The sequence below is a fragment of the Bacillus rossius genome, chromosome 2 (assembly GCF_032445375.1).
Source record: "Bacillus rossius redtenbacheri isolate Brsri chromosome 2, Brsri_v3, whole genome shotgun sequence".
Classification (NCBI taxonomy): Eukaryota; Metazoa; Arthropoda; class Insecta; order Phasmatodea; family Bacillidae; genus Bacillus; species Bacillus rossius.
In genome coordinates this window covers 74,737,488-74,760,837 of record NC_086331.1, presented here as the reverse complement: position 1 = coordinate 74,760,837, position 23,350 = coordinate 74,737,488, and the positions used below count along the sequence as shown (strand labels likewise).

The window sequence follows — 23,350 nt, the reverse complement described above, 5'->3', positions numbered from 1 at the left end:
TGTTATTGGGAGAGAGCCTCAAATGAACATTCTTCATAAGAAAACACTGTGGGATGGCCATGCTTTTCACCTCATTTGTTTTAAGGTTATTTATATTTGTGCTTCTAGGTATATTATAATACTGACTTGAATCTCTATGTGTTCTTACTCCACTTCTTATGTCCGTTAAACAAGCTTGCAAGGTCTCAGCATTGTAATCGGCATATTTTCTCGAACCTGCCTTGCTTTTGTAATTTCTTGCCATGTTGTTATCAGCAGCTGGAACAAAAACGACTAAAATAATATTTTACAACAGTAACATTTGAAGAAAGTTATTAAAAACATGTCTTAAAAGATTTCGTGGTAAAAAAAAAATTATTTGTAAGTAGCTGGGGCATAGGCGTACCCAGGATTTTTTTTCGGGGGGGGGGGGGGGGGGGGTTCTTCCAGATATTTCTAGGGAGGGAGGGGGGGGGGTTGGGGAAGGGGGCTTCTGTTTTTTAAGAAAAACTCCATAAACACCAAAAAATAATTGTTTATAATAAACTTTTTTAAGCCTCCAAACATTTTACAGAAGAATTCTTCTATTATTATTATTATTTTTATTTTTTTTGGCAAATTCCGTAACCACATTCTCCGGGTCGATGTGGATGTTGTAGTGGACATTCAGTAAGGCCAATCCATTCAGTCTGTCCTGAGATATGGTGTTCCGCAGATAGGATTTTAATCTTCTTAAGCAAGAAAATGTCCTCTCCAGAGTTGCAGTTGAGACGGGAATGGTCGCCAAGACTTTTCGGGGAAGGGGGGGGGGTTTCAACCCCCAACCCCCCCCCCCCCCCTGGGTACGCCTATGAGCTGGGGTTACTTTGATCCAAACTAGGCCTGGCACAAAGTAACCCCGAAAACCTATTTTTTAGGTTATACTTGTGAAAACTTTTAAATTTACAGTCAAAACACAAAAATTCAGGAAAAACTATGATCAAGCATTGGTAACAGGTTACCTACTAAAGGTTATATATTGACAATTACCTTATTTTACACTCTTCTCAAAATTGCTACACAGGAGAAAGCTGTAGGATAAAAATCTTCACATGCAAACAAATGTGTAAAAAAACTCCAGTGTTGCCAATAACAAAAAATTAAATTTACTTCAAACTACTGAATTACCCTCAGAGTATTTTTTTTTTATCCACCTGCAGATCCCCACATGAGCCAACAGATCAAGGGGCATAGGCCTTGTCACATTATAAACAAAAATTAAACAAAGTTAAAATTTCGATAAAATAATCAAGTTTACAATTATAATGAATTTTGCTAATTTACACTCTCAACAAATAATCACAAATTTTACAAATTTTACAATTTTCACAATTTACACAATACAACAAACATTACTTATTTATTGACGCCGTCCCCGCTGCCTGTCCTGAAATTATGTTAATTAAAATGTTAGCAAGGAAATTTAGTCTCAAGGGCGGGGTTCCTGACCTCGTGGCTGCAGGCAGGGATGTGTCGACAAAGGGCCCCCGGGCTGTTATGGCCTCCCAGGATGCCCTATTAGTAAAATACACACGTGACTTTGATTATTTTATTTCGGTAACACACGTTACAGCACTTCTAGTCGCACAAGGCACTGTCACGCGGCTGGCCGTATCGTCGTCAACCTTCACTCCGCCCACACGGCCCTCGTATGGCAGCACTGATTAACGTCTCACGGTGTTCCGAAGACTACCCCAGCGAGGGGTGCAGGCTAACCTGAGTTACAGTGACGGCGGGTCGTGACGCGGCAAGACTGGTGCCTGACACGTGATAGTCCATAATACACTTGAGATATGGATCCGCTAATGTTTACGCTGGTTTACAAATAACACTGAATTATGCACGGATGAATGATGATGGTACACACTAATCTTAACATGGCAATTAACACTAAATAATTATGAGCGCATCCCGGGCTCGGAATGGATTCGGCTCCTGGACTTATGATGGTCACGTGATGCGAGACTGGTTCTCGCAGTGGCGTGTGCCACGTTTAAACTGGGAACAGGCGCGACGGGACCTGGCGTGGTCTCTCGTTCACGTCCGTTCCACGTCCCAGGGATTGAGGCATTCGTAAATTAAGTTACGCGTTTGGCGCAATGCCACCCTGCGTGGGCAAAGTTCTAACTCCCAGTGGGGAGATCTTAAGGCGTGAGGCGCAGGCACCACGGAGGGCTGCCTTGAAACACAATAATTACGTAGTACGTTAAAAGACCCGTATTCGGGTCGCACACTTTAACTATGGACCGCACGACAATTCGTACGGCCGGTTAGGGCCGACCGGCGAGCTGTAGAAAGATGATTCGGAGATAATTACGTATTGATGCTAAACGTGGATATTGGCGTGAAAGTTGGATGCTCCCCGTGCGCGGGGCTGCCGGCCCTGGCGAGTGCTGGATGGCGACTGCCGACTCTCCCTGGCAACCAGGCCAGGGAGGGGAGAAAAACCCGCGGGAAAACGACGGAGCGCGGGAAGGCGATGCCGGCCAGTTTTGTGAGCGGAAATATTTGACACAACCATTAATTAATTAAAGACAATTTTTATACTTATTAAAAGTTTTAGTTTCTGTTTAATAATTGATTCACATGTGCACTAGACATCTGATGCGCATTGCCACACCCGGCCGGGCGCTTTGGGCATTTAGCTGGCCGTGACTGACGTCACACTGTTCAAGGCGCTGCACTAAGACACACGCGCGGGCGTGTTCGTTGCACTAGCAGTGGCTCAGGTGTTGAGGACACATAGCGGCTTGTGCTCTCAGAGGGAGCACCGACGGCGGCATCATTATCATTTAATATACTCTGAATCATTTATAGGATGTCCTATCAATTATATAGCAAATTACATATTATTTACATAATCATTACAAAGAGTTTATTTCACCAACTAAATAAATATTTTTTCCTTTGATGTATTCTCTAACAACTTTTTTAAATTCATTAAAATTTTGTAGTTATATAATTTCTTTAGGTAGTTTATTAAATATCTAGTGTTATACCTCTATGTTGCACTCCTTTTGAAAATAAAGTTGTGTTGTGGAATTTTGGTTTCAGTTTATAGTTATATCTTGTGATATATGTTCCAGTATGTTCAGATTATACAAAATGATGTATATTAGCTTTTACAAATAAGAGCAACCTATCAATATATTCAACTCAGTAAATAAAGGTTTACATGAGGCTCTTGTATCAGCTAAACATATAATACGTATGGCTTTTTTTGCAATCTAAAAATTTTAATACTATTACTACAATTGCCCCATATTTCAATACCATATATCATGTGTGTTTTGGCTAAGAATAAGTAAAAACTATTTTTCAAGCCCAAAAATTATTTATCTTGTATTGATTGTTTTGTACACAAAATAATAAGTTATTTACGTGTTGGACCAAAGCAGCCCCGTTTGACGGTACCTTAATTTAGAGAAACACAAGAAATGCGGGGTGAAGAGAAAAACTTAACAGTTGTTAAATCATTTTTAGTTTACTTTATTACTATATTAGTAAAGTTTAGTTTAATGACAGTGTGGTGAAATTAACCATTTGGTTGTCGATATGTTCTTGCCGTCTACCACGTTAAGTTTTGTTTTCTATGGTTTTCTGTTAAAAGTGTCATGGCCCCATAGTATTCTGTTTTGTTGGCACTTATTGTGTACATAGACCTTCCCACCGGCGTAGAAGCTGGACTTTGTGTTTATTGAAATAATGCGGGTGTGGAATTTTAGCTTTAAACAAACGTGTTTCTCGTATAAAACGTATTTCGGAAAGCAATTTATTGATCTTAAGAAATAAATTATATTTTGCAGTTTCATTTGTGTGTTGGTGAGAAAATGTCATTGTTTACAATATATTTATTTGGAATATTGTGGACAGAACTCAGTGTAGTAAGACTTGGGTATGAAATCAATTAAAGATTACTTCGTTCAAACGAAAAAAATGAAATTCATTGTAGTCAACATCTCAGCGGGTGTAGTTATGTGCTTTCTACTTCAGCCGCACATTAATGCAGAACCTGAGACAAGTAAGTAGACGTTATTTACGAATACGTTTGAAAGTCTCTTTGTTTTTAACATTGTTAGGTAGTCGTACCTATATATAAATATATTGTTTTATATTTTAGATTAATATTCCACTTAGGCTTATAGTTGCTTGGTAGTCTCTTGAAAGATAATATGTTTGCTCAATTAATTTCCTTCAAAAGTGCATAGGACACGTTCTTTGTTGTTTTTATCATACTTAATGATAGCCTTTGATTCACATGGAAGTTGGTAAATACAAGTTGGGTTATTGTGGAGTGTAGGGCTGTTCTGGTAAAAAATTCCTAATACCTAGTTATTTTTAAGTACTTTATTAACCAGAAAAAGTATGTTTTACTACTTCGACTATTTTTAAAAATGTTGAGTTGGGAGGGGTATAATGGGGGTAATTCTGATGTAGAGCCTCATTTTTTAGTTTTGTAATTTCCTAGTTGGTAATACTTGGACTCGCGGCTTTTTAGAACTAAAAGAAAAAAAATTTGGTAAACAGGGTTTTCACACATTTTACACGTCCCTAGATTTACCCTGAAGGGATGGTTTTTCAATTCCTACTGGTTCATGTAAAATAACAGTTTAAAGCTTACATTACAATACCTGTGTTTTGACACTGCTGCTGTCATTCATTGTTTACCCACGATCGTGTATATCTTTGTTCAGCTAACAGTAGTCAACTATGGAGAATAAAAAATGTGCTAATTTATTTGTTTCGTATATAGAAGTTTATCCCTGGATCCTGATTGCATGATCCTGTCAGCTTGATCATGTGGTACATGATACTTGCTGTTTTCTGTTCAGTATGTCGAAATATCCTGATGATATAATCATTATGGCTTGATTCTGTGGTACATGATGCTTGCTGTTTTAATTCATTATGTTGGAAGTTCCTTTACATAAAAAAATATATTGTCATATAATATTGAATTATGTTTGTAAGTCAAAAAAAAAGAATTTTTTTTTAAAATCTACAAGCAAAATTCTTTCTTATTTCACAATTTCTTTAATGTGCAGAATCTTCCGATGTACTGAATTAAAACAGTAAGCATCATGTACCACACGATCAAGCCATCAGGAAAGACTGCAAAATTCAATGTGTCAGCTACTTAAGTCTACAGCACGTATTGTTCACAGAAAATGAACAACGTTAACAATTAATCCTATTCTAATTAATTTTTGCATCCTATTATACTCGCCCATTACAACGTGACTCAAAATAGTTTGTAGGTACTTTAAATGCAATGTACAGGGTGTCTACTGACCCTGGAAAACCTGGAAAACCTGGAAAAATCTGGGAATATTGTAATCAGGGAAAAATCAGGGAATTTTTTCAAAAATCAGGGAATTTTTTCAAAAATCAGGGAATTTTTTCAAAAATCAGGGAATTTTTGTTTTGTAGGTTGTAGTTGGCAATACTTTTTTTGTTTATTGAACAGCTTGCATTGACGTAGCATCAAGTGTATCCCCTCCCATTTTTATTTTTGAATGGCAAATAACGAACAGTTCCCACGTCCATTTTCTTTTATTTACCATCGGATTCGGAAGTGACGTTAAATCACGTGATACAAACTGTTCAAGCTGGTCTGTTATCTTGCTGACGTGACGTGCTGCGGCATGTGCTTCCCGCGTTTGGATTACACCGACAGGTGCATTTAATTTTAAGTATCTATGAATGCCCTCAACGTAAACTGGGCATTTTTGTTAGCTTTGAAAATACATATCACAGTCACTTTTGGAGAAGATTCGCCATCATTGCTAGAAATTGGTTGCTGTGGGCTTTATACGGTCCATGGTGCTTTCAAAACTGGAATTTCTGCTACACAATGGGACGTTGTTAGTTTTTTGAGGCACAGTTACTTTTTGTTTAAGCATGTACCTGCAAGGAGGGCATATTACATTAGAATAACTAGATCAGAGCTTTTACCCAAGATATTTTGTGCAATCAGATGGTTAGAAAATACTGCAGTTGCTGAGCGTGCCATGAAAACGTTACCCCACCTAAAGAAATTTGTTAGTGAAGTTTCTATTTCATCTGTCTTTCAATGTAGTGAAAAGTGCTCTTGAAGATAATCTTCTAGAAGTAAAATTTACATTCTTCCACTCTTTGGCATCAGACCTAAATTTTTTCTTACAATGTTCCAAAGTGAATCACCCATGGCACCTTTTCTGTATGTATGATTCACTGGTAGACATTTTATTAGCTTTGGCAGGAAAGTTTGTGAAATCAGAGGTACTGAAGAGCTTTAGGGAGAAACGAGAAACGCAATGTGTCTCGATTGGATGTAGATAACCAGGAAAATATATTGACTGCTAACAATATCATGTTGGGTTATGCAGTATGCCATGCCATCAAGAAAGAGAAAGTACCACAAAAGTCTGTCCTGTTACTGAAAATTGATGTTAGGACTTGTCCAAAGGTTATGGTAAAAAAACTTCAAGACAAAAGTCCCCTGAAGTACAAACTTACCAAGGGAATTTCCTGCTTATGTCCGTCTGTGGCTTTAAATTCGAGTGTGAGGAAACAGCGTGTGAAGTACAGTTTAGAATGTTGTCTTCGAAACAGGTGGCTATCAGGACAAGAAGCTGATAACATTGAGTGATCATATCAGTTGGTATGTTCCTCGCAAGATTCTGAAGCACTGTTCTCGTCTTTTTTTGATAAGACGGGTGCCTTGATCACTTGTGGATGCTCATTCTTAAGGCACATACAATAGCTGCTAAAACAGGCCTTCTAAAGTTTGTGAGGATGATGATGTTACTTTCCCATGGAAATGCATCATTGGAAAGAGGATTTTCAGTAAATTCTAATCTGCTGACTGAAAACTTGCAGGAAGAAACACTGATTGCACAAAGACAAGTGTACGACTGTGTTCAATGTTCTGGAGGTGTAGAGCATGTTGATATCACCAAGTCCATGTTACAGTATGTAAGAAATGCCAGTTGTAGGCGTAAGGAAGCCCTGCAAACAAAACAAAAAGAAAAGGAAGAAGACAAGAAGAAGTCAGAAAAAAGAAGAGTTGAAGAGGAGATCAAGGCATTGCAGTTTAAGAAGGCTCGAGTGTTGGATTTGGCTTGTTCTGAAGTAAGTGCAATAGACGCAAAAGTTGAGTCACTGCGAAATTGACGGGAGCTTCCTCTTACTAATGTTTTTTGCAAAAGAAAGTGTGTGAAATATTTGTAGCAGCATGTTTTATTTGCCATCAATTGAGTCACTTTGGCCATGTCTGGAAGAAGGTAATATTTTTACTAATTTAAGTAAGTTGAAATACTTTGAAACCCGTCAATGTACTGTTATGCAGTTTTTTCAGTTTCATGGAATGTCGTAATTGTGTTAAAGAAAACCTGGAAAAATTAAGTTTTAGACCTGGAAAACCTGGAAAAATCAGGGACTTTCATTTACTAGATCTGGTATGTAACAAAACAAAAATTTTGTAATACAATACTTTTTCTAATAAAACAACAAACATGAAATATAAGCTTTAAAAATTCATTACAATTGCAATACAGTCATTATTTAAATGAATTTCATTATTACAACATTTACATTGACTAAAGTTCTCCAAAAAATAATTTTAAAAAACTCACATGGGTAAACAATGAATGCCGGCGATTGTGTGAATACATAAGTAGCCTATTGTAATGTAATCTGTAAATTGTTATTTTTTCACAAACCAGTAGGAATTATGAAACCTTCCTTTCAAGGTTAATTCAGGAATGTCTGAAGTATAAGAAACACATATATTACTATTTTTCGCAGGTAAACAATGAATTGCGGCAACAGTGTTAAAGCACAGGTATTGTAAGATATAAAAATTTAATAATTTCACAAACTAGTTGGAAGAACAAAACCATCTTTTCAGAGTAAATTTAGGGATATTTGCAGTTTGTGAAAACCATGTTTTCCGATTTTTTCTATCCTTTTTAAAAAGCTACGATGTCTTGAGTATTACCTCCTAGTGTAGTGAAAACACTTTAAAAACATTTTTTTCCCCTAAAATGGTATTTTTGAGCACTACTGATGTTCTCGGACTATTGTAGATTGCAACGCCATACCATTATTCATTACGTCACTAAGATTGCATCGTCTACATCATTACCACTGCTACATTCTTTCGGAATAAGTGTGGGAAGATTGGGTTTTTGGGCGGGGAACATTGTAATCCCTATTTTTCACTTATGTTGTTTTTTTATAATTACTCTTGGGAGTAGTCTAGATCCCGATGACATCCCAAACGTGGTGGTGCTGAGGTCATTACCACCCCTATATTCTTACAGGACAAGCACAGGAATATGGGGGTTTTGGGTGGGGAACATTCACATGCTAGTTTTGCACAATCCATGTTTCTCTATCAAACTAACTCTCGGTTATCGTATTCTATACAATAGCCCTACCTATTCTAGTTTAGGACACAATATTGAATTAATATTTCCCACCGTATTGTGTTCTATACTTCAGTCATACCTATTCAAGTATAGAACACTATACCAATGATATATTTCCTACGGTATCATATTATACACTTTAATCCTGCCAGGTTTATTATATTTGACAGATACATATTATAATTTTATTATAGAACACGTTTTCAAAAATACATTCCTTACACTAATTTACTTTTCTCATCAACAATATCTTTTGCAAAACAAGCATATGTCAATCTTCCCAATCCAAAACACCCATTCTCGCACTTATGCCGTGAGAACGTACAAGTCGTAATTACTTCAGCACAACTTTGTTTCAGACTTCATCAATATCTCTACCATATCACAATGTTTTACACACATACACACAAACACACACACACACACATATATATATATATATGTATGTATATATATATATGTGTGTGTGTATATTAGCTGACCTACCCTCACCAAATCTTTTGCTTTGTTTTTATCATTTCAACAGTTGCAAAACTATCCTATAGTAAAAGAGCCTTTTTTACATTACCTATTACATTTAATAATTCACGTAACCAAATAAACTATTTACCAAACTTTGCAAACAACACACCTCTCGCCTAACATATCAAAACAAAGGCACATAAAACGCAACTGCAAATAGCAAACATTTAACAGCCTTTAAACACCATATACCTGTATTGGCCATATGGCAATAATCATTTATGGTCAACATTTCTCTTGTGGATATCAAATTTATGGCTAAAAATTTTGCCATTCCGCCATTGATTTTTTCTGTATCACGAAACACAAACTGTCTCTTTCCTCTTTACTACAATTGTACATTATTTCTCAACACTGCACTGTTATATTAATATAAATAAACACATCCTTGCTCTTCTCTCATGACTTATTTCCACACATCTCCATTAAATTTCTTAGTACCTACTTACTCTTTACTTATTGTGTACTTATTTTTTTCACTTCATAAACATCATTAATTCTACTTATTAATTCATGCCTTCTCATTCTACGATCCCTCATAAACTAACACTAACATTTTTTTCACGGCACAACTAAATATTGGCGCTTCTTGGGATTTTGCTGTTGCCAATAATACACACACTATATTCCATCATTCTGCAATACAGTTTGTTATCATTGGCCAACTTCCATGCCATCATACATTTCGCCTTCTTTATTTCTGACCAATAGTAAGGCCGGTATGGTATTTTGAACTTGACCCAAGGGTCATTCCATGAAAAAAGGGACAAAATGAGAAATGTTTAAAAATAATGAAAATAATTGTAACTGCACACCAAAAGATTCTTAACTGTATGCCTTTAAATAAAAAAATATTTTTTCTTCAATATAGAACCAGCATATGTTTTTTCCCAGCATGCATAGTACAAGATGGATGCACCACAGTTGACAAGGTTAGTATCAGTACATTGTTGTTTTGCTTTTATGTCCATAAATATTAATGTTGTAAAACCAAATGTTATTTCAGTTTTGAAACTAATTTCTTTAGTACGTGTATATATACAAAAATTTACAATAATACAACCTACTGGAAATAAATATTTACTGTAAAAGATAAGTGTTTAGTTATGTAAAGTTTGTTACAAAAAACTTATGTTTGACAATGCTATATGAAAACAAATGTACATTTACAAAAGATACTTCATATTATCTGCCCTTATTATGTATACTAACAACTGATGGTGGTTCACCCCTCTCAATTGTGTAGTTATATGCCAAAATTGCATAACAAACATTACATATATAGTAACAAACGTTACATAATATTACTGTAACGTTTGTTACACTTGTATGACTTAAATGGCTAAAATATTTAAGTATTGACTTAGGCCAGGATTAGAAATTATTTAGTAAATAGTTTCCAGGTTGTATTTGTTTACAATTAGGTGTTGAATGCAAGACAAAATACAACAATTTCAAAGTTAGCGATCTTTTGCATTTTGTAGTTTTGTTTGTTTATAAATGGATACTTGGAAGCAGTAGTGTTAAACTTGTAGCACCATAGTGTAGCTTGCATAGTTTGTTTGGACCTGATATTATAGTAAAATAATTAAGATAAACCACTGTGTGCGCGTGTGTTTTCAGAATGGAAAATAAAGCACCAAAATCAGCTGCACAGAGAATGCGGGAGTACAGAGCACGGATGGGTCCAGACAGAAATGCAAAAAGATTAGAAAAATGTCGAAACATTATGAAGAAAGTTAGAAAACAACCAAAATCCAAATCACAGAAAGCAGCAGAAAGGGAGGCTACTCGGAAAAGAGTGCAGAAGTTTCGAAACAGAAAATAAGCATTACTTTTAAACTTGTGTACTTCAGGGCAGACTGCTGTATGTGCACCATATAAGAGTATGAATTCTTTTGGAAAAGCAGTCAAAAGAGCACAAAGAAACTTGCCTAACAGCCCTACAAAACGAACCGCTGTTGTGAAACGACTTGCTGAATCATTCCATGTACCACTGCTGCCAGTCAAACAAAGCAGACACTCTTCCTTGGCAATAACTGAAGAAACTACATCAAAAGTTCAAGAATTTTACAACTCTGATGATATTTCACGGCTTCTTCCAGGGAAGAAAGATTTTGTTACAGTGCATGAAGACGGAAAGAAGGAGCACAAGCAAAAGAGGCTTCTCATGTATAATTTAAAAGAGGCGTTTGCATTTTTTCAAGGACACAATCCTGATGCAAAGATAGGCCTATCAATGTTCTGTGCAATGAGACCAAAGCATGTTAAGTTGGTTTCTGATAAAGATCAGTGTGTGTGCTGTTGTCCATACTGTGAAAATATGCAGCTGCTGATTTCCTCAACACCACGGAAAACAAATGAGAAACCGAGAACTACCACAGAACTGCTGAAGGAAACTGTATGCAACGTAGAAGATAAAAATTGCATGAAGAGGAGATGTGAAGGATGTGGTGACATTGCAGCTCTAATGGCAAAGAAAATTGATGATGACTGTCATGAAGTCCGTATCAAGCAGTGGGAAGGTGGGCATCTAGTCGAAAAAGTACTAACAATAAATGAATTGTCTTCAGTATTCAAGTATGAACTTAATCAACTTACTGGCCACATTTATAATAAAAGAAGACAGTGGAAGGAACAACAGCAGCAAAAGGATTCACTAGAGCCAGGACAACTCATTTTCCTATCAGATTTTGCAGAGAACTACACAGCAAAATTCCAGAGCGAAGTTATGGCAGTACATTGGAACCATTTTTCACCCGAAACTTCAACTACAATATACACTGCAGTGTGTTACTTCCGGTGCTCTGAAAACAGTGATATTAAAACTGTATGTCTAGCAGTCAACAGTGATACTCGGAACCATCGTACCACTGAAGTTGCAGCTTTCAATCAAGTGCTAATGAATTATTTGTCCTCATTAATGTGCTCATCCATTACTAAAATTTATTTTTGGACTGATGGTGCAGCTCAACATTTCAAGAATCGAAAGGTACTGTCATATATGTGTACTTTAACAAATATTGTAGGATGCAATGTCGAGTGGAACTATCAAGAGTCATATCATGGCAAGGGTCCACATGATGGGGTTGGAGGTACCCTCAAGCGCATTGTATGGAGGATAGTTCCACAAGGTAATGCAACTGTCTAAAATGCTGAACAGTTTTACGATGTTGCAAGATGTAACACTAAGAACATACACTGTTTTTACGTTTCTTTCAGTCACATTGAAGTTATAGCAGCCAAGTATGAAGAAAAATGGGAACATGTTTTGCCAGCAGTAGGAATACAGCAAGCCCGGTGTGTAAAGGTTGCAGTTCCACACACAGCTATACTCTTGTCAAATACAGGTGATGATAAACCATTCAAACAGTGTCATATCTTTCATGACACTGACAATGGAAGCACATCTACATCCACTGTAACTGATGTGAATACAGAATCTGCAGAACTAGCAGTTGGTGATTATGTAATGGTTCATTATCCAAAAACTGGACAGAACTACGTTGGACATGTAATCTTAATAATATGAACAACACATTGAAAGTGCAATTCATGCGACGGAGAGAAGGAAAGAACACATATTTCGTGTATCCACAAAATGATGATCTCGATGATATTTCTGCAGATTTGGTATTGTGCAAATTGCGTAAGACACAGGAAGTGCGAGGAAAGTTCATTTTTAAGAAAACTTTTGCTGTACAGGTTGAGTGAAGAAGGTTTTATTTGACTGTGTAACGTTTGTTACAGAGCTGTACTGTTTGTTACATTCTGTTTGAATTTTTTTTTTTTCAGTGTGTATATGTAAAATAGAAACAATCATTACGTACAATTGTTCTCATAGTTTTCTATAATTAAAATCTAATTTTTTCGATAGCATGAAATAAAAAGAGAACAGAGATTTGAGAAAACTTTTCTACAATTACAATGTGTGTCATTTCTTGAAACATTTGTTACATTACATCAAAGTGTATCCTATTACACCTGCCAGCTCAAGGTAATTTTGTTAATATTATAATCTTATGTATTAACTATCCTATACATCTTGGAATGACACACAGATTTGAAATTGTTTTTTCCAGAAAATATTTTCATGCTGCAAACTGTGTGAAACCGAAACGTTTGTTATGTTGGAATACCCCCCTTGCTCTTTTCTAATATCTTTAACTAGAATTTAGATTTATTAACCAACAATTAATTAATTTCACATTTTTGTCCATTATTAAATACAAGTATCGCGAACTAGAATGGAGTGGGGTTGACTACTCTGGGTCATTCCATGTCAGGTGGTCTAAACATTTTTTTGTGACCATCTTCAATCTTGATGAAATTTGGGGTAAGTCAATACCATTACTTAGGAGGATCTTACACAAAATTTCAGTTTGACTGGCAGTATAGTCTGGGTTCTAGAGGCTCCTGCACAAAGATGGTCGTTGCAACACCAGCGTGCACCTGAATAAAAAAAATGGCAAGTTTGAAATGCTATTGTGGCACAACTTCAGCAGCTAGCATCCTGAAAATTGGTAACCTAGGAGAACTTTTTGTGCTCTACACAATGGTAAGAGTATCACTCCTTTATTGCTAGCACCTCCCAAAGTTGGCAAAAATATTCATTACCTTAAATTTAGAGCTGAATTTTGCTGTCCATAACTTTACAACAGTGTTGCCTGAATGCCTGTGCTTCTGCTATCTAATTAAGACCATAGCTGCTGTCAGTTTGCCAAAAGAGCAGCTTCTAAGCTTATTAGATTTTGCAGATATTTGCCTCAAAACTAGGGATTTTTGTTTTACCCACTGAATTTTACCCTTTTTTAAACTGACATAGCACAAAACTATCTTCTCTGATTGAGTTCTTTCTGGCATGGTTAGAAAGAGCAGCCCTTTTGCTTTAAGAATCATCTTGTTTCATCTTTGTGTCTCAATTTTTAAGGTAAGAACATTTACTTTAAAAATTGCCCTTTTTTGGCTACCTGACATAGAAGGCTGCGACAAAATCAGCATCAAAGATAGTGAATTTCCAACCACTTAAATTATTTGTACTCCTTAAAATGATGAGGTATTAATATACAAGCAAATTTTAATATAAAAGCATAAGCAAACTAGTTTTTTATTATTGATCATGTAATAATTGACTAGACGTGAAGGGAAATTGTTTATACTATAAACATTAAATCCTTGCGTTGGTACATGGTGGCTGAACCACTACCAGTTCATGCTCTAAAAGATATGCTTCTCTCAACGAAAGCATGAATTGATATCCTCATCGCCTAGGGGTCATGCCCGATAGCCAGGCTAGGCCAGCCACGGGTGGGTCTCTTTACCATGGGTTCCCTAGCCCACCAGGGGTTTCTTGCCATGGATCCCAAGCCAGTGGTGGGTTAATGGTTGCCAAGCCAGAGTGATGCACTGTTCAAGTAAAGAATAATGAAATGACCAATGGGAAAACGCGGATGGAATTATTGTTTTACAATTGATTGGAATTTATCTTCATTGCTTGACAGCATCATTTCTGTTAAAGTGTACTGCCTTCCCATTGCTGTAGCATTAGGAGCTGGAATGTTGGCAATAATATGCTGTTTTGGTATCCAGCAGGTGTCTCTTCTAGGAGCCCAGTAAAATGATCTTGCAATTCCATAAGGATGCATGAAGTTGATAAGAACATCATGCTCTTCAAATGAAATTTCACAAATGTTGCCAATCCACCATTTGTTTTCATAAATACAGGCAACATATTAGCCAGGCTGAAGACTTGCAATTGATAGGGTTGGTGGGTTGACTACAGCAGATGGGTTCAAATGGGCTAAAAATGATGAAGAGGAATCATTTGAAACTGCTAACACGAATTGTAGCTTCATTAATGGGCTCAAAGTGATGGTTTTCCCTGGTTCCTGCTACTGTACGGCCGTCTTTAAACCTTTGTTCTTGTTGTAAGGAAACTGCTTCAATTTCTTCTTTGGAAATAAAAAATCACTTGATCCCTTTGATCTGCTGCACATAATAGCTAAACAGATCTTGTGCTGTCAAAATTTGGTTGTTGACAGGATGTTGAAGGCTGGGACATGCTGCTGATCGCTTAATAGTTCCACCAATGCCATCACAAGGTGACTTCCCATGGCTTGTGCCAAAAAAGTTCCACTCGGCAGTACAATTAAAATCGTTTTCATGATGGCACAAATTCATAAAATTCTTGTAATTCTTGTATTGTGCAGCAGAGCCATCACTGAAGTAGTATATGTGCACTATTTCACCAACAATGTTCTTTAGATAATCTATTAGCTTGCATAAAAAGACATGCACAGCGATTGTGTCATCCTGCAGGCGATCACTGATAATAGAAAAGCTAATGCTTTGCAATTGGTTGGCATTCTTGTAGTACACTACAAAGGGATGCAATGTAGCTTGGCTGTTTTCCCAATGAAAACCTTGAACTGCATCTTGTACAATAAAGGAATAATTTCGGCAAAATCCATCAATATAACTAATTCACCAGATTTCAAATTTTCTTTTGTGGCTTTAAGTTGGTGACTTTGAAATTTAGCAATGTAGTGATGGGAAGAAAGTTTCAGAATTTTGCTGACTAAGGCTTCAATGAAATCTTCAATTTAGTGTCCTGTTTGGATTTCAATGTATCCCTATCAGTGTGCACCCACTGCTTGTATAGAATTGTGTCTTCACGGTCGTTGTCTTCCAAATACTTTTGCAAAAATTTTACCAATTCTTCATTCTGTGGACATTCTTCACAACGATGAAGCATGCAATCTTTTGAATCCAAGCTGCAAACTGTCTTACTGATGAGGCACTTGTAGTCGTCTTTAATGGGATTGGCTTGCAGCATTAGCTTCACATTTTGATGAATGGTACATACACAAACTGAGTGTGTCCCGGATGCACTGACAGTAATGCACCATTTTGGCCTAAGCTCACAAAATTTAGAAAATCCTATTTCAGATCCATATCGGGTTCGGTATTCTGCATACAATTCCTTCAAGTTACAAAGGATCAGTCGCTTTTGCACTTGAACTTTAGTATCTTCTGAGAGCCTTACTGAAACATAGTCCTTCTTTCCAGGGCACAATCGAGTAAATTCATCATCTTCTTAAAATGCAAGTACTCTTTGTTTTATTTCATCCAATAGCTTCTTTCCCTGTTTTTTTCCAGGCATTGCCAACAGACCACCTTCTTTCAGCTGCCTTGCTTTCTTCACCATTCTTTCAGAAACATCAAATTCTTCTGCTATATTTTTAATAGACCACTTTGCTGGAACTAGAGTCAATTATTGTAGTTTTTCTTGATAACTTGTACTTGCCAGTTTCATCTTTTGCTTTAGCCCTTCTAAAAGTGTGTAGTATTCTGAACAATTTTCACATTGCATGCTTGTACTTGGCTCTATAATCTCATTGCTGTGAAGATGACCAGGGGTAGAAATTCGCATTGTAAGTGTTGTTTTCACTTGATCCAGCTTTTTCTTTGCATATGTAATATTATCTTGTGATGATATCAGTCGTGAGATTTTTACAGGAGAAATACCAATGGCTGTTTGACTTGTATTCACCTTTTCTGAAATTACAGTTTCATCATCTGAATCCGAAGTAGAAGATGGAGATGCAGCTGATTCTTTGTGGCTTGCCACTTCCTTTCTGCAGGATGGGCATAGTTTTTGGCCTGGCTTTACATGGTTTTTGGTTAGACTTGTCAAGTAGTCTGCTGTTTTTACATCAATGGGTTCCAGACTCTTTTTTTCAAAATGGTTTAGCTTTCCAAAAGGGTTGCAACATGATTTCTGCATCAATGTGAAATTTGTAAGCAGCAGTGCTTCATGATGCAGACACACAGTTGATGATTCTAAAATTCTAATCCACATCGTCAACTCAAAAGGATCTGATCTTCAGTTTTCAGTTCACGTACAAATTTTATACCAGCCTTATGTGAATGGAATGATACATTATGACAAAGTGAATCATCATTATTACCTATGGTGAATTTCTGCAAACTTTCAATAGAAAGATCTAATGCCATCACAGGAAGAAGTCTTGAACACAGTCTGTAAATGAAATTGAACACAATATTTTAGTACACCGTCAAATTGTAATATAATTCTTAATATATGTTAAGTCTTAGATAATTGTTTTCTAACTGGTCAGATCCATCAAATACCCCAATTTGTCGTTTCAAACAATAGGTATTTTTCAAGAAAATTTTCTTGCCTTAACCATTTTATATTTATGTGTAGTATCACATCTAGTCAATTATTACATGATCAATAATAAAAAAAATAGTTTTCTTATGCTTTTATATTAAAATTTGCTTGTATATTAATACCTCATCATTTTAAGGAGTACAAATAATTTAAGTGGTTGGAAATTCACTATCTTTAATGCTGATTTTGTCACAGCGTTCTATGTCAGGTATCTAAAAAAGGGCAATTTTTAAAGTAAATGTTCTTACCTTAAACATTGAGACACAAAAATGAATCAAGATGATTCTTAAAGCAAAAAGGCTGCTCTTTCTAACCATGCCAGAAAGAACTTAATCAGAGAAGATAGTTTTGTGCTATGTCAGTTTAAAAAAGGGTAAAATTCAGTGGGTAAAACAAAAATCCCTAGTTTAGAGGCAAATATCTGCAAAATATAATAAGCTTAGAAGCTGCTCTTTTGGAAAACCTACAGCAGCTATGGTCTTGATTAGCTAGCAGAAGCACAGTGATTCAGGCAACACTGTTGTAAAGTTATGGACAGCAAAAGTCAGTTTTAAATTTAAGGTAATGAATATTTTGGCCAACTTTGGGAGGTGCTAGCAATAAAGGAGTGATACTCTTACCATTGTGTAGAGCACAAAAAGTTCTCCTAGGTTACCAATTTTCAGGATGCTAGCTGCTGTAGTTGTGCCACAATAGCATTTCAAACTTGCCATTTTATTCAGGTGCACGCTGGTGTTGCAACGACCATCTTTGTGCAGGAGCCTCTAGAACGCAGACTATACTGCCAATCAAACTGAAATTTTGTGTAAGATCCTCCTAAGTAATGGTATTGACTTACCCCAAATTTCATCAAGATTGAAGATGGTCACAAAAACAATTTTCTCAAATTTAGACCACTTGACATGGAATGACCCCTCTATTTCATAATACCAAGAAATAAATATTTCAACTATTTTTCCACATTTTATGATTCAAATACCAGTATTACCAAATAGAGTACACCGGGTATGACTATGTACACCGGCTATGTCTATTTCATGATACTCAGAAAAATATTTTTCTAAATTTTTCACAGATTTAAAAATTTCAACATTGGTATCGCCAAATAGAGTACATCGGTTGGGACTGTACAATACCAATAAAAACATGTTTCTATTTTTTTCACACATTTTTAAATATCGTTATTGTCAACTAGACTAGACCAAAGAGTTGACCAAATATTTTTTACTATTTTTTTGACTATTTGTAACACTCTTTTTACATCCACACTCTTCAGCTATCTCCTTTCATATTGAAGCTTATTAAACTCTATTTGTATCTTGCATTTTCGCACACCACACATGAAAACCTTTTTAAGTTTAAGTACTTTTCTACATCCTTGCATACTTAACATAAACTTATTAACCCTAACTGAAACCGTTCATCACTTATTAACCTGTCAAAATAACTGGTAACTATGTTCAAAACTCCTGCAAAAAATTATTATTTTTTCCCACAAAAATAAATTCTTCTTTCTTGTGGAAAAAAAAACCTATCATTTAAAATTCAATATCTTACATATTTCTTTCAACTCTTATTTAAATGACTATCTTTCGATTCATACAATTTACTTACTTCTTTCAAAAATTCTATAAAGCATCATGCCCCCCCCCCCCCCCTGCCCCCCGTCAAGTTCAAATGTCTTTCTTACAAGCTGCGATATTAGAATATTTACATTACTTTATACTGTATAATTTTTTTTACATTACACTTATACTATTACATATATTAATTACTTGTATTTAACTCACCTAAATAACATTTTTGCTTTAATTTAATTTTACAGTTGCTTTTATACAATTTCCACTAGTTCGTTGGCTGCTGTTCCATTTCTCTTACAAACTTCAAAAAGAATCAAACATCAATTTCCTCCTTAACATTGATACTAATTTATGCACAAGTACACAGATATCAAGTTCTGAAAAAGCCCTAAAATATATTCTCTTGTTCGTGTACTCTTATGATGTCATTCACTTCCCTTGCCATTTTTTTTTTCCGTGAATTAACCTTCTGCAATTGCTGGTACCACATTCTAGAATGGACATGATGTTCCTCTATTTATAGCAGTGTTTTAAATTCTGTACTGGATTCTGAGATACTGGCTAGTGGGCAGAGCCTTGAAGCCAAGGGAAATTTATTTTAGGGTTAGAAGCCATTAAAAGTTTAAAAAATATTTATTGGAAAATTACTTAATTTGTTTTAATAGGTAATTTACAGTAAATGTAATTATGTTCCATAAATATTTACTCATTTTCAATTTGCTAAACCACTCAATTTTTGCACACTTCCACTACCAAGTTCCCGAAATCCAGCTGGAACAAAAAAACTATAATTTTGTACTGTAATTGCAGCACGTTCTGTTTTCAAGGTCCCTGTCAATATTAACGCAAGCTGTGTGCAAGCACAGTAGGGACTCAAACATGGTGGCATCAGCGCTTCTGCACAGACGAACATTAAAACGGTTCATTTAGTGTGATATTCTTGAAATAGTGAATTTTACATAATATTGTACATCAAACTCTGAAATTAATTATTAATGTAACAAAAAATTATCTAGACCCTTCACAGAAATTTAACACAACCTAGACCAAAGAAACTATATAAAGACAAAAAAAACAGTTAAATAACTCATCCCGTTCACAATAATAATAATAATAATAATGTGTAAATTATTCATTCCACCATATATTGCGTGTATTTTTTATTGTGTTAAATACTCTTCTCTCAATTATTCCATATAGAGAAAATGGCTCCAAACTCAGCAGTTAAAACTCTTAAATAGAAAACACTTGAAAGTTTGAAACAACAAAATGCAATGTCGATAACCCACAAAATGAAACCATTACACAAAAGAAGGTATAAATAATATTAAAACTACACTATATAAACACTAAAACAAACTTAAAAATACACAATACAATAAGAAACTCTTCTTTGAACTTTTAAACATACTAAAAAAAATTGGTTGTCTGTAAAGTCTGTTTACGGACAATAGTTTAACGTGACAATGTCATAACAAAACATTGATGAAATGATTACATAGTTTTATGAATAAAATTGAATCATTTTTATTGAATTATCACTATTTTGTATGGATACAAAGAAAGAGTTAAATTAAATCTACAATTTAATTGATAAATTTACTTTTATTTGCACTCATTAATTCAATATGTTTATTACTTTAGCAAAGAGATTATTTTAACTATAACTTTTATACATGTTTGCTATTTAACTTCTTCCAATCTGTGTTATTCTGTTAAGGATAGGACGATGATAGGAAAAGTAGGAAACGAATGGGAGTGTTTCAAGTTTAATGTGCCTCGAAAAAGTCAAATCGATGGTTGTTCCAATCGAGTGGAAGAGAGATAATTGCGGCGCAAGCGTACAATGAGCGTAACGGGACAATGTGCGCAACGGGACGAGTCATCCTTTTTCGTGCGTGCAGCCGGCGTTCATCGATTTATTAGACGTCACGTCAAAATTGGATAATTTAATAAAATAAAACATATTTTAGCATTTATTGAAACACTTCTGAATACTTAACAAATGCACTCTAAGTTAGAATCCACTGTAACAGCTTAGTTTGCAGTGTAATTAATATGACACTTTCTGAAAGACAGCATGATCACTGAGTAGAAAGGTTTTTAGACAATCACAATCTTGCTCTCATGTCTTAAAATAAGTTCAGTATAATTAAAACATAGCTCATTTTAAAAATTCTATAAAATCTGAACAGTTGGTTAGGTTAGGCTATCTTCATAAAAAAAAATACTGTGCAATTGTGTGAATTGTTAGTTAGTTAAGTTTGGTTATCTTGTTAAATTAAAAATACTCTAAAACCATGTGAACGGTTGGTTTTGGTTTTTTATTGGTGATTATTAACAAACTGTTCAAATGGTTTTACAGTATTTTTACTGTTGGTAACCTAACCTAACCAACTGTCTACTTTATTTTTAATTGTTTTTAACCCTTAGCCGGAGACGTGAAAATATTTGACATATCTGGTGACGTGGTGCCCCTCAGACCCCAAAATGTTTTGTAGAAATTAACTGATTAGAAATTATTTTTGTTCCATGTAAAATTATTTAATGCATTTTTTATACTTATTAATTAAATTAAAAAATAAATTAGTAAATAATTATTTACCAATTATAAAATACAATTTTTTCCATTGGTGCTTGCTCAAATAAATCTAAAAATGCCTATTTGTAATAATTGCTTTTAAAAAAAAAATAAGCAGATGGTAGCCTAAAAGTTTTATTTGCTATTCAATATAGATATAGTGACAAAACAAAATATAGAAAACTTCTATGAATAATAAGACTTTTTCATAAAATCTACAACAGATAAATTTTCCCAAAAAAAGAAATTACTTTTTTCCCCCCAAAATTTTTTCCTTGCATAACCAATGCTTAAACCACAACAAAATATATAATCTAGCCAACTAGAAAGCACATGCATACTTACATATTTTGAAAATGGCATTTTTACATAAAATATGTTAGTCGAACATTGTTTGAAAAAATTAAATTTGTACGAAAAGTCACTGTTTGCTCTTAATCATCACACATTGCTTTTCCACACACACTTTGATCACTTAAGTTACTAAAAATATCTTTCAACCACTTAGAAATAGTTTCGTCATAATCTGGATCGCCCACACGTACACATGTTCGTTTAGAAGCCATTTTATCACTTCTGAGATAGAAACATAACTGGTGACGTGGTACCACTACGACCCCAAATTATCTTTGCGACCTGATATCTAGCGCCAGACAGCGTAAACAAATCTGACACTGCAGGAGGAGACTATGTGATATCCAAGCGAAAGGTAGATGGTACCACAAGCAAGTGCCTTGAACTGCACATAGATGGCAGCAAGTTAAAGTTTTGCTGGGGTCACGGAGACCCCACGTCTCCGGATAAGGGTTAATGTAGCTTATCCAACCCAAGCAAACATATCATGATATCAGAGTATTTGTCAATATCTAACCTAGCCATTAGTTGAAACTGTGAAATAATAGTAAACTAATTTAATTATCGTAACACCCTCTTAAAGAATAATTCGTAAAACTGCTGTAAATTAAAAAAAAAAATTAATTTTTTAAAATGAAGCTTTCTTTAGAAGTATTATAATATAAAATAACTCACCTTTACGACGACATACAATTGCTTACAAAATCCAATTTTCAAATGACATGCAAATATCTTGTTCCAGGTTAACATGGCGGAAACCATATCCTTCTAAGAACATGTGGGTGAAGTCTATTTTGCGATACCAGATTCCTATTGTTAGATAATAACGGAGGGAAAAATTAATGATGTCATTAGTAGGGCAAAGAGATTGGAAATAGAGTATGGAAGTTATTGAGTTGGTAGAACTGAATGTTATTGTTTTAATGGTAGCGAGTTGGGTATGAAAGTTAATGAGTTGGTAGAACTGGAGGTTATTGTTCTGTTGTTAGTGTATTCGTTTGTTTTTGATGTGAGGGGTATTTTTGTAAGTTTAAGCGGGAATGCTGCAATGTAGGTTATTTTGAATTATGAAATGTGAAGTGAAGAATTAGAAAGTGAGATGAAAATAATTTAGTATTATAGGTAAGTCGGAAATGTTAAATAGTGCAAATGGTATAAATATAAAGCTTCGAAGAAGTATGAATGTGTTGACATAAGGGAATTGTAGGGGAAGGGAAATTAAAGAAGGGTGGGGAAGGTGATTTGTTTATAAAAAGGAAAGGTAATCCAAATCTATTATTCTTAATAATGGATTTGCGAGTACAAGTTTTGTTAGAAGCATTAGGTGGAGGCATGAGATTTCGAGCAGTAGCAGTACTGGAAGTAGCACTGGTGCAGGTGATGGTAGGCAAAATGTGAGTTCAGGGGTCGCTGTTAATTTGGCTTACCTAATGGGTGTGTAATAGGAGTACAGAAAGCTGAAGTATGCCGAGGAATTGGTAATAGTGGCAATAAAATATGTATTGATGATTCCATAAAATTAGGGTAACTTTTTGAAATAATTTGTTTTAACTATATTTGAAATTCCATTGGATTTTCCCATTAGTGTATGTAATGGGTGATACATTTGCTATGTTTATTGAAAAGGTCCAGTAAATTTATGTAGGATTTTATGAGAAATTTAGAATTTTTTTAAATGTACGCA

The 23,350-nt window shown here is 35.1% G+C and overlaps 1 protein-coding gene across 2 annotated transcripts in view; it reads left to right on the top strand.

The window, feature by feature from the left end:
* Nucleotides 1–3,596: 3,596 nt before the first annotated feature.
* Nucleotides 3,597–23,350, top strand: part of LOC134529379 (tyrosine-protein phosphatase 99A-like) — a 242,332-nt gene continuing 222,578 nt past the window's right edge. The window contains exon 1 of one of the 2 annotated variants that reach the window (XM_063363375.1): nt 3,597–4,039. In XM_063363375.1, coding sequence (XP_063219445.1) covers nt 3,916–4,039 — 124 coding nt within the window. In that variant the 5' untranslated portion in view covers nt 3,597–3,915. The remainder of the gene's footprint in view (nt 4,040–23,350) is intronic. The other variant, XM_063363376.1, reaches the window with a different exon arrangement.